This window comes from Manacus vitellinus, unplaced genomic scaffold, assembly GCF_001715985.3.
Source record: "Manacus vitellinus isolate BGI_N305 unplaced genomic scaffold, ASM171598v3 scaffold_149_pilon, whole genome shotgun sequence".
NCBI lineage: Eukaryota > Metazoa > Chordata > Aves > Passeriformes > Pipridae > Manacus > Manacus vitellinus.
The window spans coordinates 39743-54913 of NW_021939062.1; the positions used below are offsets into that span (position 1 = coordinate 39743).

The window sequence follows — 15171 nt, forward strand, 5'->3', positions numbered from 1 at the left end:
GGGAGGGGGCAAAGGGGGGGTTGGAGCCTAACCGGGGTGAACCCCCCCAAAATAGGGATTGCAGCCCCACAACTGGGGTTTGTACCCCAAAGAAACAGGGTTTATAACCCTAAAAATAGGGTTTACACGCCCAAAACAGGGTTTGCATCCCCCCCAAACAGGGTTTATACCCCCAAAAAATAGGATTTATACCCCAAAATATAGCGGTTCTACCCCGAACCCCATGGTTTAAAATGCCAAAGAATACGGTTTATACCCCAAAACCCAGGGTTTACACACCAAAAGACAGGGTTTATAATCCCAAAGAAATACGATTTTGTACCTCAAAAACAGGATTTATAACAGCAAAAATAGGGTTTTCATCCCAAAACCAGGGTTCGTACCCCCTGCCAAAAAGGGTTTATACCCCAAAAGTAGGGTTTGCATCCCCCTCAAACAGGGTTTGCACGCCAAAAAGAACAGGGTTTATACATAAAAAAAAAAAAAGGGTTTAAACCCCAAACCAGGGCTTGCACCCCAAAGTCAGAGGTTTTACCCCAAAACAGCCCTTTCCCTGCTGCTGAGCCCACCAAACCCCCATTGCCATCCTCTTTTCCCCCAAAAAACTGGTGTTCTCACCCCAAAACCAGGGTTTTTGTCCCCAAACCAGGACTTGCACCCTCAACTCCAGGATTTTCGCCCCCAACCCAAGGTTCTCTTCCCCAACCCAAGGTTTTCCACCCCAAACCGGGACTTGCCCCCCCAAACCCGGGTTTCCCCGCCTCGCACTCACCATGACCTCCCAGCGCTGTCCCCTGTCCATGGCCACCGTCATCCCCTGCGCCGTCACCGTCACCCTCCTCACCTCCCCCTCGTGCTGCTCCAGGGCCACCCTGAGGGGCTGCGGCCCCTCCTCGGGGTCCCCCGCGTCCATCTCCAGCAGCGGGAGGGTGCAGGACCCCCCGAAGCCCCCCAGTTGCCCCCCGAAGGTGCTGTAGGTGCCCCTCCCCAGGAGCTGGCAGTGCCCGCAGGCGCTGCGGGGGTGGCACCCCAGGACCCCGTCTCGCACCCCGCACTCCTGGCCCGGGAGGCATCCCGGGGTGGGCTCACACTCCACGTGCCCCCCCCTAGAGCACACGCAGCGCTGGGTGCAGGACGGGGAGGGGTAGAACTGCGCCCCCCGGGGGTAATAACGACCCTCCAGAGTGCAGCCGCACTGGGATAGCGGGACACAGGAATCCCCGCTTCGGAAATAACCGGGATCGCAGAAACAGCCCTCGGAGCATGGGGAGGGCTCGGGGCAGGACGGCGGGCCGGACTCGTCCTGGCAGGTCGGGGGGCAGGGGGGGCCACACAGCTCGTAGTGCTCGTTCGGGGGGCACACAGGGCCTGCGGGGAGGGGAGAGGGGTGAGGAGCACAAACACATAGGGACAAGCAAAAAAACCCCAAACCCCACATGGACACCGCAAAAAATCCCATGCAAAACCCAAACCCCCATGGACACCCCAGAAAATTCCCTGCAAACCTTCAAACCCCTATGGACACCCCAAAACCCTCATGGACACCCAAAAAAATCCAAACTCCCACGGACACCCTAAAACCCTCATGGACTCCCCAGATTCCTATGGACACCCAAAAAAATCCTAAACCCCTATGGACACCGCAAAAAAAATTCTACAAAACCCCCAAGCCCTCATAGACACCCAAAAAATCCCTTGAGAACCACAAAATTCCCATGGACACCCAAAAACCCCACAAACCTCCATGGACACACCCCCTCCCCCCGCAAACCCTCATGAACACCCAAAAAACAATCTGCAAACTCCCAGGGATGCCCCAAAACCCCCATGGACACCCCAAAACCCTCATGGTCACCCCAAAACCCTCATGGACACCCAAAAAACCCCCTGCAACCCCCCAAAACTCCATGGAGACCCAAAAATTTCCTTGCAAGCCCCCAAAGCTCTATGGACACCCCAAAAACCTCATGGACCCCCAAGTCTCCCTGTGCAGACCCCCAAATCCCATGTGTGAATCCCAAACCCCCCATGTACACCCCGAAACTCCCTTGCCTGAACTGCACAACCTCCCATGCAAACCTCAAACCCCCTTGTGCAGATCCAAGACCTCTCCTGGACACCCCAAAACCCCTCATAGACACCCAAAAACTCCCCATTTACACCCCAAAACCACTGTGGACACTCCAAAACCCTCATGGACAACCCAACCCCTCTCCATGGACACCCTGAATCTCCCCATGCAGACCCCAAGACCCCCCCAACCAAACCTCAAACCCCCTAGAGTAGATCCAAAACCTCCCAGGGACAACCCAAGACTCTCCATGTAGACCCCAAAAACCCCATGGACACCCCAAAACCCTCCCATGCAGATCATAAAACCCCCACGGACACCCCAAAACCCCCATGCAGACACAGACTTCCCATTCACACCCCAAAACCCCACAGACACCCCAAAACCCCTATTCACACTCCAAAACCCCCATGGACATCCCAAAACTTGCCATTCACACTCCCAAACCCTGCCATTCACACCCCAAAACCACTGTGGACACCCTGAAAACCTCATGGACAACCCAAAACTCCCCATGCAGACCCTAAATCCCCATGGGCACCGAAAAAAACCCATTCACACCCCAAAACCCTTTTGGACACCCCAAAAGCCCCATGCAGCCCCCCAAACTGTCATGGACAATCCAAAACTCTCCCGTAGACCCCAAAACCTCCATGGACACCCCAAAACCCCCTGTGGACACCCCAAGCCCCCATGGACATCCCAAATCCCTCTGTAGCCCCAGCGCCCCGTACTGCAGAATGCGTGTGTGCGCCAGGGCCCCACGGTCACGCCGCGGCTCTGGCACGCGCTGACGTAGGCGCCCACGGCCTGGCACACGGCATCGTGGTGGCCCTCGAAGAGACACGTGTCAAACAGACAGTCCTCCAGGAATGGGGCGGGGTCAATGACCTCATGGCACGTGGCCAAGGGCCCCCGTTTCTTCACCAGGATGCCACAGTGCTTGTCCCCGCGGTAGGTACGGCGTTGGGTGTTGCTGCACCCCTGGCAGCCCTCGGTGCACCCTGGGGAGCACCCAGGGACCTCAGAGACTTTCCAGCTGTCCCCAAAGTGGGTGTCATTGTGGGCAGGGTAGCCCTGGCGGGTGACAAAGTCGTCGTGGGGGTCTCCGTTGGCATTGCCGCAGAGGCCGCAGACGGTGCCGGCGAAGGTGCTGGGCAGGATCACGCGGGCGTAGCTGTGCCAGTCGAAGGTGACGGTGACGCCAAAGGCCGTGCTGATGAAGCCATGGACACCCCGCAGGGACACCCGGAGCTCGTGGGAGGGGTGAGAGAAGGGCAGGTCCAGCAGGACGCCATCAACCTGTGGGTGGGAGGTTAAAGGATGGACTTGGAGACCACCCAGGGGGTATGAGACGGGCTTGAAGGGAACCTGGATGGCACGGGATGGCCTCAGAAGCCACCTGAAGACCATACAGTGGCCTTGAAACCCAACATAACACCATACAATGACCTTGAAACCCACCTAAACACCTTAAAAAGACCTTGAACCCCCACCCAGGTGTCATGTGATGTCCTTGAAACCAACCTGAAGACCATGCAAAGACCTTGAACCTCCCCCAAATGCCACACAATGACCTCAGCCCCTCCCAAAACCCACGGAATGACTGAACCCCCCTCCCATCCTCTGCCTCTCCCCTACCTTGACCTTCTTGGGGTGCTCCTGGCTGAGGCTGAGGCTCACATTGAACACCTCCAAGGTGACCACCTTGGTGAAGGACACATGGTTGTTCCCACGGTGGTTGTTCTCCACGGTGACATTGAAGGGCACGAGGGTGGGGTCAGGGGAGCACAGCCCGGCCAGCAGGTACACACAGGTGCCCATGAAGTCGTAGTGGTGCCCGTCGAAGGTGGTGTAGTGGGGGTCCCCCGTGGCCACACAGATGGAGCGGTTGGTAGCCACACACCTCCTGACGCCCTCCACCACGGCACACACCTCACCTGACTTACACTTGGCCTCCTCACACACAACCATGCCCAGCTCTGGGTCACAGCGGCACCAGGAGCGGCACGAGGGGTCCCCCCAGAACTCCTCACCGGGGCGGTGGTAGCGCCCGGCGCGGGTGCAGCCGCAGCGGGACACATGCACACAGTGCCCGGCGCTCAGCACATGGCCGCGGTCACACACACAGGACTCCACGCACGGCAGGGCACACGAGGAGGGAGCATCCGGGTCGGAGCAGGTGGCTGGGCAGGCAGTGCCACATGGTTCATAGTGGCTGTTCTCGGGGCAAGGGAGGGCTGGGGAGAGAGAGAACTGGGATGAGGGATGGAGAGAGTGGAGAGCATCTGATGGGAGGGGTGGGAAAGGGTCTGGGAAACCAGGAGAAGGGTATGGAGGATGAGGAGGAAAGTCTAGGAAGTGTGGAAGTGTGGGATGGGGGCTGGGACATGTGGGAAGGGGTCTGGGATACAAGGGATGGGGGCTGGGAACAGGCAGGACAGGGTCTGGAACATGTAGGAAGGGTCTGGGCCATGCAGGATGGGGGCTGGGACATGCAAGGAGGTCTGGGAAACAGGGAATGAGGTCTTGGACAAGTGAGATGGGGTCTGGGACATGTGCGAAGGGTGTGGGAACAGGCAGGACAGCGTCTGGGACACATGGGAAGGGGTCTGGGACACACAGGATGGGGTCTGGGTCACAAGGAGTAGAGTCTGGAGCACCAGGAGAAGGTTCTGGAGAACTTCCAGAAGAGGGATTTGAGGGCTTCACACTGAGATGGATCTCACTGCTCCAGAAGTGCCCCAAAAATGCCCCCCAGGACCTGAAGTGCCCGCCAAGTGGCCCCACAGAGCCCCAAGGCCTGGGAGGATGGACCCCATGGAAAGGGGGGGCTCTGGGGGGCCTGGGGCCTCTGGGGGTCTAGAGGGGGTCAGGGAGGGTCTTAGAGGGGTCTTTGGGAATTTTAGGTAGAATTCAGGGAATTTTGTGTGAACTCCGGAGGATTTTGGTGAGATTGGGGGCAGGGGTAGGAGGAATTAAGGGATTTTGGGGTTGAATTAAGGGGGTTTTGGTGATATTTGGGGGATTTTGGGTGGAATTAAGTAGTTTTGGGGCAAAACCAGGGATCTGGGGAGAAACCAAGGGGATTTTAGGTTGGATGAAGGGAATTGGGGATGGAATTGGGGGACTCAGGGGATTTGGAATGAAACCAGATAGGTTTTAGGAGCTGGACCACAAAGCACCCCCATCCCTTACGGCATCCTGCTGGTGTCCTCCAGTCGCCCATGGTCACCCCGCTCCTCCGGCACGTGGCCGCGTAAGTCTCCAGCACCCGGCACAGGACCTGCCTCGCGCCGCGGCTCCGGCACAGCTCGGCCAGGCAGCTGCCAAAGAACTCCTGAGGCTTCACCACAGCATGACATGCCCGGAAGGGCCCCTGGAAGGACTTCTTGATGATTCCACAGTAGCTGTTCCCACCCCAAAGCTCCTTCTCCTCGCACACTGGGCACTCCCCATCACAGTGATCCCAACAAAGGGGATCCTGGGCATCAGGGTCGGAGCTTCTCCAGCCCCTGGCCCAGGCCACCAGGGCAGGGATGTTGTCGCCGGCCTCGGGGATGTCATCCAGGGGCTGCAGGTTGAAGTTCCCACAGAGGCCACGGACGTGGCCGAAGAAGCTGCTGGGGAGGTCAATGAAGAGATGCCAGTTCCAGTCGTAGGAGACACGGAGCCCAAAATCCGTGTCCAGGGTGACGCGGAGCCCGCTGGGATGGACACGAAGCCTCCCATCCACCAGGAACACTGGGAGCAGGGCCAGCTCCCCGTTCACCTGCCAGCATTCCCAGGTATCCCAGGGTTGGATTCAACACACACCAGCATTTCATTCCCAATATTCTATTTCCCACATATCCCAATTCTTTTTCACAGCATGTTCCCAACATTAAATCCCATCATACCCCAATGTTTTACACATCACATATCCCAATATTTTATTCCTGCCATATTTTATCCCAACATTCTATTCCTACCATGTTCAAATATTTTATTCCCAAAATATCCTAACATCCCCCAGTATTTTATTCCTGGTGCACCCCAACATCTTATTCCTGAAATATCTTACTATTTTATTCCCTAGATACAACCAACATTTTATTCCCAATTTATCCCAACATCTTATTCCCAATTTATCCCAACATCTTATTCCCAACGCAGCCCAACATTTTATTCCCAGTTCATCCCAACATCTTATTCCTGGCATATCCCAGCATTTTATTCTGGGCATATCCTAACATTTTATTCCCAATAAATCCCAGAATCTTATTCCCAGCCTATCCCAACATTCTGTTCCTGACATATCCAAATATTCTATTCCCAACATTTTATTCCCACCGTATCCCAACATTTTATTCCTGACACATCCCAATATTTTATTCCCAACATACCCCAACACCGTATTCCCAACTTATCCCAACATCTGATTCCTGGCACATACCAATATTCTGTTCCTGACATATCCAAGTACTCTATTCCCAACATTTTATCCCCAAAACATCCCAAAATTTCAACAATCCACCTCCCAGTCTGACTGATTTATCCCAAAACAACACTGGTGCTGACAGAACCATTGGCCAGATGAAGGAGGATGTTGGGAAGTGCTGGATAAAGCAAAAAGTTGGAAAAAATCCCAGATTTTTCCCCTTTCCCCCATCTCACCCGGACTTTCCCGTCCTCGTTGTGGTGGAAGGACACGCGTTGTCCATAGACGTTGATGTTGACAACGGAGACATAGGACACGGATCTGATCCCGCCCCGGATGTCATTCCTGGCCTCCACCCTAAAGGGCTCCAGCCTGGGGTCATTCCCATGGGATTCGGCCATGGTGTAGGTGCAGGTTCCTTGGAAGTCGAATTCTAGCCCATCGAAGGTACGGAAGTGGGGATCCCCCCATGCCCAGCACGTGGCCACCAGCGCTGGGACACAGCGGGATTCGGAGCCACGGGGCCGGCACCGCTCCTTGGGGCGGCACCTCAGGGACTTGCAGGGGTCTGGGAAGGGAGGGAGAGAGGAGGGAATGTGGGATGAGCGTTGGGAGAAGCCACAGTTTGGGGGAAATGATGGGAAAATACTTGGGGGAAGTCATGGAAGGAACTATGGGATGGGAAAAACAATGGGATGGGAAAAATCATGGGAGAAACCATGGGAGGAATCACAGGATGGGAAAAATCGTGGAATGGGAAAAATCATGGGAGAAATTATGGAAGGAACCATGGGATGGCAAAGACCTGGGGAAAAAACATGGGAAGAAGAATGAGAAAAAACGTGGGATGGGAAAAAACATGGGAAAGACCATGGAAGGCACCACAGGATGGAAAAACCATTGGAAAGATTGTGGGGAAAAAACATGCGAAGAAAAATGAGAAAAACCATGGGATGGGAAAAAACATGGGAAAGACCATGGGAAAAACCATGGGATGAGAGAAACCAGGGGAGGAATAATGGAATGGGAAAAGTCATGGGATGGGAGAAGCCATGGGAAGAACCTCCCCATTCCTGACCCTCAGTGCCAGGGATGGGATCTGTTCCCTCTGCCTCCCCTTCCCGCAGGATTTTCCCCACTAAATCAAAATCCCCTTTTCCCCCATTTTCCCTCACTTTTGTTGATACATCCCAAGACCCCCTCCCGAATTTCACAGGATTCATCCTCAGTGCAGGAGTGGTCATGGCAGGTGAGGCCCTGGCCTGGGATACAGGAGCACCGACGCTGGCAGCGATCCTGGAAAACCACCTCATGGGGCTGTAAGGAGGGAGGAAGGAAGAAAGGGAAATCCATGAAAATAGGGGATAAAAAGGAAAAATGCAGGAAAGAAGGACATAAAGGCAGAAAAATCGTGAATAAAATGATTAAAAAGCGGGGTAGAAAAGGCAAAAATGGGGGGGAAATACTGGGGAAATACAAAAATAAGGGAAAAGGGGAAAATGCAGGGAAAAAAGACAAATGCATAAAATTATGGAAAAATGCAGAGAAAATGCATGAAAAGAGATGCCAATGCATAAAATAGGGAAAAATACAGGGGAAAAAACTTCCTAAAAACAGAGAAAAAAAGGAATTACATGCAGAGGGGGAAAAATAAGACAAAACTGGGGGGGGGAAATGCTGGGAAATAGACAGGAAAATAGGGAAAAGGGGAAAATGCAGGGAATAAAGATGTAAATGCATAAAAATAGGGAAAAAAGGAAGGAAGTAATACAAACCGTAAATCCATAAAACTAGGGAACAAAAGGGAAGTGCCATGGAAAGAGAGGTAAATGCAGAAAGATATGAACAAAAGGAAAAAGTTGCAGGAAAAATAGAGGTGAAACAGAAAAATAGGGAAAAGAAGGAAAAAAGTGCAGGGAAAAGGATGCGAATGTATAGAAATAGGGAAAAAAGCAGGGGGAAAGGATGTAAATGCCTAAAAATAGGGAGAAAAGGGAAAATACCCTGGAAAAACTACCTTGTAGTATCGCCCATCCTCAAAGCATCCGCATTGCTCCTCGGGAATGCAGCCCTGCCCGTCTGACACGGAGCCCTGGTGGCACTGGCAGGCCTCAGCACAGGTCTGGGGACACGTGGTGGCCCTCCCGGCGCAGGTGTTGGCGCAGGTGTTGGTGCACAGGGAGTAGGTGCTGTTGGCCGGGCAGGGGAGGGCTGGAATTTTCATGGAATCATGGACTGAGTTGGGTTGGAAGGGACCCTAAAGCTCAGTCCGTCACCATCATCCCACATCCTGAGTGTCACCGCTGTCACCCAACCCCAAAGAAGAGACATCTCCCCCAACTCCCAGCGCTCCAGGTGGGCTCTCACCAGGGGATCTCCCCAACCCCAAACCAGGGACATTTCCCCCCAAACTCACGGCAGAAGGACGGCGTCCTCCAATCCCCCACAGCAACTCCAGCATCCTGGCACATGCTGACATAGCTCTGGATGCTCTGGCACAGGGCACCTGTATCCCCTCCAGTCACACAGAGGTTATGGACGCAGGATTGGGAATATGGGGTGGGGTCAATGACACTGTGGCAGGAGCCAAAGGGCCCCTCGGGGGCCGTGAGGAGGCCGCAGTAGTTGGGTTTTTGGAGGACCAGCACCTTCTCCTTGGAGCAGGTGGAACACTCCTTGTCAGGACATGCGTCTTCACAAGGCCTATCCTTGGTTTTCCATGCAGATCCAAAGGCTGTGGCATCCAGAGACAGCTGGCCGTTGGAGAGGTGGAAATCATCGTCATGTTGCCCGTTGTAGTTGCCACAGAGGCCACACAGGTGGCCCAGGTAGGTCTGGGGGACTGTGAGTGTCACGTGCTGGGCGAGGTCGTAGTGGACAACGAGGCCGAAGTCAGTGCGGAGCAGGACCCCTGTCCCATGGGGATACACCTGGATTTGCCCCTCGCCCAGGATGGCCGGGAGGTGGTGAGAGATTGAATTCACCTGGGAAAGGGAAGGAAGAGTCCTCCAGTGAGGAGGTGGGACCAGAAATGTGGGGAAAACACCTTCCAACCAACGTTTTGATGCATTTATGGGTCTTGCTTGAAAAGAAAAGTTGGGATGAATGTGGATTGGTCTTGGAGATAGGGTGAGGTGTCCCCTCCATCAATGAAACACAATTCTGGGGGGAACCTGTGAGATCTGGTCCATGAAGTGCCACCTTACCATGACATCTCCCCCTTTTCCTTGGGTTAAGGTCAAGTTGACCCCATAGACTTCCACAGACAACGCTTGGATCCCGGAAACCTTCCCCTTCCTACGGGCCTCTTTCTGGATTGTGACCACAAATGATGTCACGTCACCCGCGCAGGTCTGGCTGAGGATGTAGGAGCAGGACCCGGTGACATTGAAGGCCACCCCATCGAAGGTGATATAGGCACTGTCTCCCATGGCCACGCAGGTGCCGGATGCTGGCGGGGGACACTGAAAGATGCCATCAACGACCTTCCCAGGGCTGCCATCAGGACAGGAAATATTTTGGCATTCCACAGCACTGTTGGAGAGGCACCGGCACTCCTCATGCTCTGTGGGGTAGAAGGTCTCATCCTCCTTGTAGTACATGCCGTGGTGGGTGCAGCCGCAGTGAGCTGTGGGCACACACTCGTCCCCGCTGAGCATGAAGCCATCATGGCATGCGCAGCCCTCACGGCACCGCCCTCGGCACGTGGCAGAGCTGGCACCGCAGCTGTGCTGGCAGGTGTTAGAGCAGAGCTTGTAGGAGCTGTTAGGAGGGCAGGGAATATCTGCTGGGAAATAACAGGATCCATGAAGAACCAGGAAATTCCGAAGCCAAACCCTGGAGGTTTCCCAGAGTTCAAGTGTGTCCAGTGATGAACATCACCAAACACAGAGTTTTTAGCCCAATCTTTGTTTTCGTCCTTGTGGACATGATGAGGGACATCATCCAATGATAACGCAGTGCCTACCCAGTGATGATCCAATGATCATCCATAAGGAACATCCCAATGCACTTAAATAGGAATTTTTGCCTCTAAATCACATAATTTTCTCCATTTTCATGGAGAAAACTGGGACGTTCCATCAAGGAATGGGATCCTCACATGCTGGATCCTCACATGACCTCCAGGCTGGATCCCTTTGCCCCAGTTCTGCTATTTTTGGTGCATTTTTGGTGGTTTTCCCTCTAAATCATCTAATTTTTATCCAATACCAAGAAATTGGAACTCTGGGGGGAAAATGATCCCAGATGAAACAACTTCCTTGCAAAAGGTTTACTTTGGGTTGAAATGGGGATTATGGGACCAACCAAGACTTCGGCTGAGATTCCTACTGGTTTCCCACCTCTGGGTTGTTCCTACATGGATTTGGAGTGGAATTGAGGATCCTGCTAAAGGAAAACCCCTCCAATCATCCCAACTTACAGCAGAAATTATCCATCCTCCACCTCCCAATGGACACGCCGGCAGCCTGGCACACGCTGGCGTAGCTGGCAATGATCGGACACATCCCATCTTCCTGCTCCGGGACGAGGCAGGAGTCCCGAATGCAGCTCTGGAAGTACGGCTGGGCATCCACGTGGCCATGACATGCTCCAAAGGGTCCATCCTTTTCCAACATAATCTCACACCCCATCTCGGACACCTCCTGTTGCAGCCGTGGTGCTGTGGTGGCACTGGAACATTCCGCCATCGATCTCTCAGTGCATCCCAGGATATCAGCGACCTTCCAGCTGCTCCCGAAGGCATCCGGGTCTGACGCCATGTTGCTGTTGCTCATCCTCATGTCGTCGCTGGCAGCGCCGTTGAAGTTCCCACAGAGCCCGCACAGGGCGTTGGCAAAGGCACCGGGCACTGTCGCAGTGACATGGCTGTGCCAGTCATAGGTAACAACAAGGCCAAAGTTGGTCTCTACCACTGCGTCCCGCCCGTGGCGATAGACAACAATCTGCTTGTCACCATGAAGATATGGGAGGTTGACCAACCGCTCATCGATCTGGGGGAAAAACAATAAAAATGGACCAAATTTGAGGTCTGATGGGGAAATCCCAACTTATTTTCAACAGCCACAGCACCCAAATGGCATTTGTTTAATTAAATATTAGATGAAATTAAGTTTTGGATTTAAGAGGATGAGGCAGTTCAAGTCCCAGTGGGAGGTTGACCAACCACTCATTAATCTGTGTGGAAAACCATAAAAATTGATCAAATCTGGGGTCTCACAGCAAATTCCACCAGTGTTTTCAACAGCGGGAGCACCCAAATGACATTGATTTAATTCCATTTCAGATTTAATCATTAATTAATGGGTGAGAAGGTTTGGGAGGAGGTGGTGGAAGGATAAAGGACCATTTCCTGAGCTCACCATGATTTTCCCAGGTTGTTCCCTGCTGATGCCAATGGTTTTGTTGTAGACTTTGACTGTCACCATGGCAATGGCCAACAGGCGCCTGTCGCCCTGGCGGCCACTCTGCACCAACACCTGGAACCCCACCAAATTTGGGTTGTCTTCACATAACCCAACAAACAGGTAGACACACGTCCCCTGGAAGATGAACCTCCTGCTGTCAAAGGTTTCATAGTGGGTGGCTCCAACGGCGCTGCAGACCCCAAAAACTTTGGGATAACAATCCTGGATTCCCTCTTGCACCCGACACTCCTCCTCTGCACCGCAGCTGGAATTCCGGCACACTGCCTGCCGCTGCTCCGCATCGCACACGCAGCGCTGTGTGCAGGTGGGATCACCCCAGAACTCCTCTCCTAGGCCATGGAAGAGACCCCCGAAGACGCAACCACAGTCAGAGGGGGGGATGCAGATGTTGGCATCCAGGACAAGGCCCTCGTGGCACACACAGGAGTCCACGCAGGTGGTGCTGGCAGCACAGCTGAACGGCACAGCCGGGATGTTGCAGGTAGGGGGGCAGCTGGGGCCACAGGTGCTGTAGGTGCTGTTGGGAGGGCAGGTGAAAGCTGGAAAGGGAGGGAGACCATGGTCAGGGTGAGGTGAGACGTGGTGGGATGGACTTCCTGGACTATCTACGCAGACTTCCTGGAGTTTCCATGAATTTTCTGAAGTCTCCATGGGTTTTCCTGATCTTCTACCTGGACTCTCTGAGTCTCCACAGACTTCTTGGAACCTTCCACCTGGACTTTCTGAAGTCTCCACGGACTTCCTGGACTTCCTGCTTGGACTTTCTAGAGACTCCATGGACTTTATGGACTTTCTACATGGACTTCCTGGAGTCTCTCTGGACTTTATGGACTTTCTACATGGACTTCCTGGAGTCTCTCTGGACTTTATGNCCTGGAGTCTCTCTGGACTTTATGGACTTTCTACATGGACTTCCTGGAGTCTCTCTGGACTTTATGGACTTTCTACATGGACTTCCTGGAGTCTCCCTGGACTTTTACAGACTTCCTGCTTGGACCTGCTGCCATAACCTTTCCCAGCACACCATTCCACAGATCTTGGGACCCACTTGAATTAAGCTCTGCCCACCCCAGGGAGTATTTCCACCCAACCATCCCCTCTACTCACGACATCCCATCCTCATTCTCCAATCAGAAATGTCGATCCCATTCTCTTGGCAGTCGTCCGCATAGGCCTGGAGGGCGTGGCACAGCACAGTGCGATGGCCGCCATGGGCGCACAGGTCATGGATACAGTTCTTCACGTAGACATTGGGATTGATGGTGCCATGACAGCGCCGGAATGGCCCAGCATGCCAGGACAACATCCCACACCACCGCTCTGCCTTGTATATCACCTCCTCATCCCTCCCACACCGCCCACAGTCCCCCTCGCAGGTGTCCTGGCAGTGACCACTCCCATTGGTCACCTTCCAGCTCCGCCCCAGCTCCACGATATCCCACACCTTGCTCCCATCGGGAGCCAGTGCATCATCCCGGGGGTTCCCGTTGCTGTTCCCGCACAACCCGCAGACTCTCCCAGAAAAAGCAGCTGGAATTTTGACCACCACATGATCGTCCCAGTCGTAGAGGACCTTCAGCATGAAATCCAATTGGATCAACACGGATTTGCCCTTCTGGCGAACCCGGAGCTTCCCGCAGGAGAGGGAGATGGGCAGGCGAGAGCTGTGGTTGTTCACCTGGGGGAGGTAACAACCAGCAAAACAACCAAAAAACCATCAAAATCAGGCAAAATGTGGAGTTTTTGAAGATTTGGGTTTTTTTCATGCAAGGTCTGTCTGCACACTAGGAAATCCCAGAATTATTTAGGAAAAGACCCTCAAGATCACCACTAAATGTGTAATTTTGGTGAAACTCCATAAAATCACTTGGAATTTGGGAATTATGTTGATTTTTGCTTACCCTCACCATCCCGTTTTCTGCCCGGACCACAGTGACGGTGACATTGTCAATGCGGACGTTGATGGAACCAATGGAGGAGACGTTAGAGTTCTCCTTTTTCTCCTTTTGGACCTCCACAGAGAAGGCAGGAAAGGTGGGATCAGAACTGCAGAGGGTGGTCAAGGTGTAGGTGCATGTTCCCATGAAATCAAACGTCTTCCCATCAAAACTCCGGTAGTGCGAACCACTGGTGAGCCAGCAGGTGGAGAAGGTCTCCTGGACGCACTTTGGTTGTCCATCCACCACCTCACACTTCTCCTCGCACATCAAATCCTCGCAGGAGACCGGTTCTGGAGCTGCAAAAAACAGGGAAATCCATGGATGGCCAACCGGATAACACCCAACTGTTGGGTTGACGCAACAGGGAAACCCACTGATGGCCAACGGGACAATGCCCAACCATTGGGCTGACTCAACAATGGGCTCACTGTACTCACCGGTGATGCAGAGCCCAGCAAAGCCGTACCCGGTGTTGCTCTTGAACCCAAACACCAGGAGCCCCATGGGCGCCTGTGGGTTCTCGGCGCTCCATGTCTGGGGACTCACTGTGATGCCGGCCCAGGAGAACTCCATGCCGGGAATGCCATGCCACTTCATGGCGGCAGCTGGCTGGTGGTTGAGAGTGGTGGCAGCAGTGGCGGCGGTGGGCGCAATGAGGATGGCATGGTTGTAGTAGCCGGGCACAGTGCTGAGGTGGAACGCGGTGCAGTAGGCAGTGACAGGTGGCACGATGAGGAGGAAGGGGTCTTGCCAAGATGAGCCAGTGAAGAACAGCAGCACCTGCACTGCTGCCACTGCAGTGAGGTACAGGGGGGAGTTGTGGTTCACCACCAATGCCCGCGCCTCCCCTGCTGCCATGGCCATGGTGACCTCCCCGCTGCTGCTGTTATAGGTGATAGTGTTGCAATCCTCCGTCACCACATAGATAAGGTCAGTGCCTGGCTGCACCGGGTTGGGTGGCACCAAGTAGCTCCTCCCCCACGCCACTGTTGGCAGGAGCTGCTCCACCACAAAGTCGTAGCCCGCAGTCACCTTGGTGCAAGTGTGGCCGCTGAGCACGGCCACAGGCGCGTTGGCCACCACAGCAGTGCCGGTGAAGTCCTGGCTGCTCTGCAGCTGCAGGCTGTGGTAGGGCTGCAGGAAGAGGCGCAGCACCGCGCCCGGCACATAGGTGTCCCCGGCATACTGGAATGTGGCCGTGGTGGTGATGGAGACAGCAGTGATGGCAGCACCGGCGACCACCACGAGCTCAGCCATGCCGTAGGTGTCACTCCCCATGGGCGTCACCACATAGTACCTGGTGCCCAGGCT

At 54.2% G+C, this 15171-nt stretch overlaps 1 protein-coding gene across 1 annotated transcript; it reads right to left on the bottom strand.

The window, feature by feature from the left end:
- Window positions 1-359: 359 nt before the first annotated feature.
- Window positions 360-15157, bottom strand: LOC108638985 (IgGFc-binding protein-like). Its single transcript, XM_029958196.1, has 15 exons — window positions 14298-15157; window positions 13822-14156; window positions 13028-13598; window positions 11855-12459; window positions 10915-11485; window positions 9698-10275; window positions 8908-9475; window positions 8509-8702; window positions 7667-7808; window positions 6728-7059; window positions 5270-5843; window positions 3713-4311; window positions 2806-3373; window positions 773-1368; window positions 360-386 (listed from the first exon to the last, which is right to left on the bottom strand). The coding sequence occupies exons 1-15, from the start codon at window positions 15136-15138 to the stop codon at window positions 360-362; spliced, it is 7101 nt and encodes a 2366-aa protein (XP_029814056.1). The 5' UTR covers window positions 15139-15157.
- Between the last annotated feature and the right edge of the window lie 14 nt (window positions 15158-15171).

Bases quoted from the DNA above. Each gene is read 5' to 3' on its own strand.
- LOC108638985 (XM_029958196.1), bottom strand. From the start codon at position 15,138: ATGGGGAGTGACACCTACGGCATGGCTGAGCTCGTGGTGGTCGCCGGT. The intron at 11,486-11,854 runs GTGAGCTCAGGA...TTTTTCCCCCAG, and splicing joins AACAACCTGGGAAAATCATG to ATCGATGAGCGGTTGGTCAA. The intron at 387-772 runs GTGAGTGCGAGG...CCTTTTTGGCAG, and splicing joins GACAGCGCTGGGAGGTCATG to GGGGTACGAACCCTGGTTTT.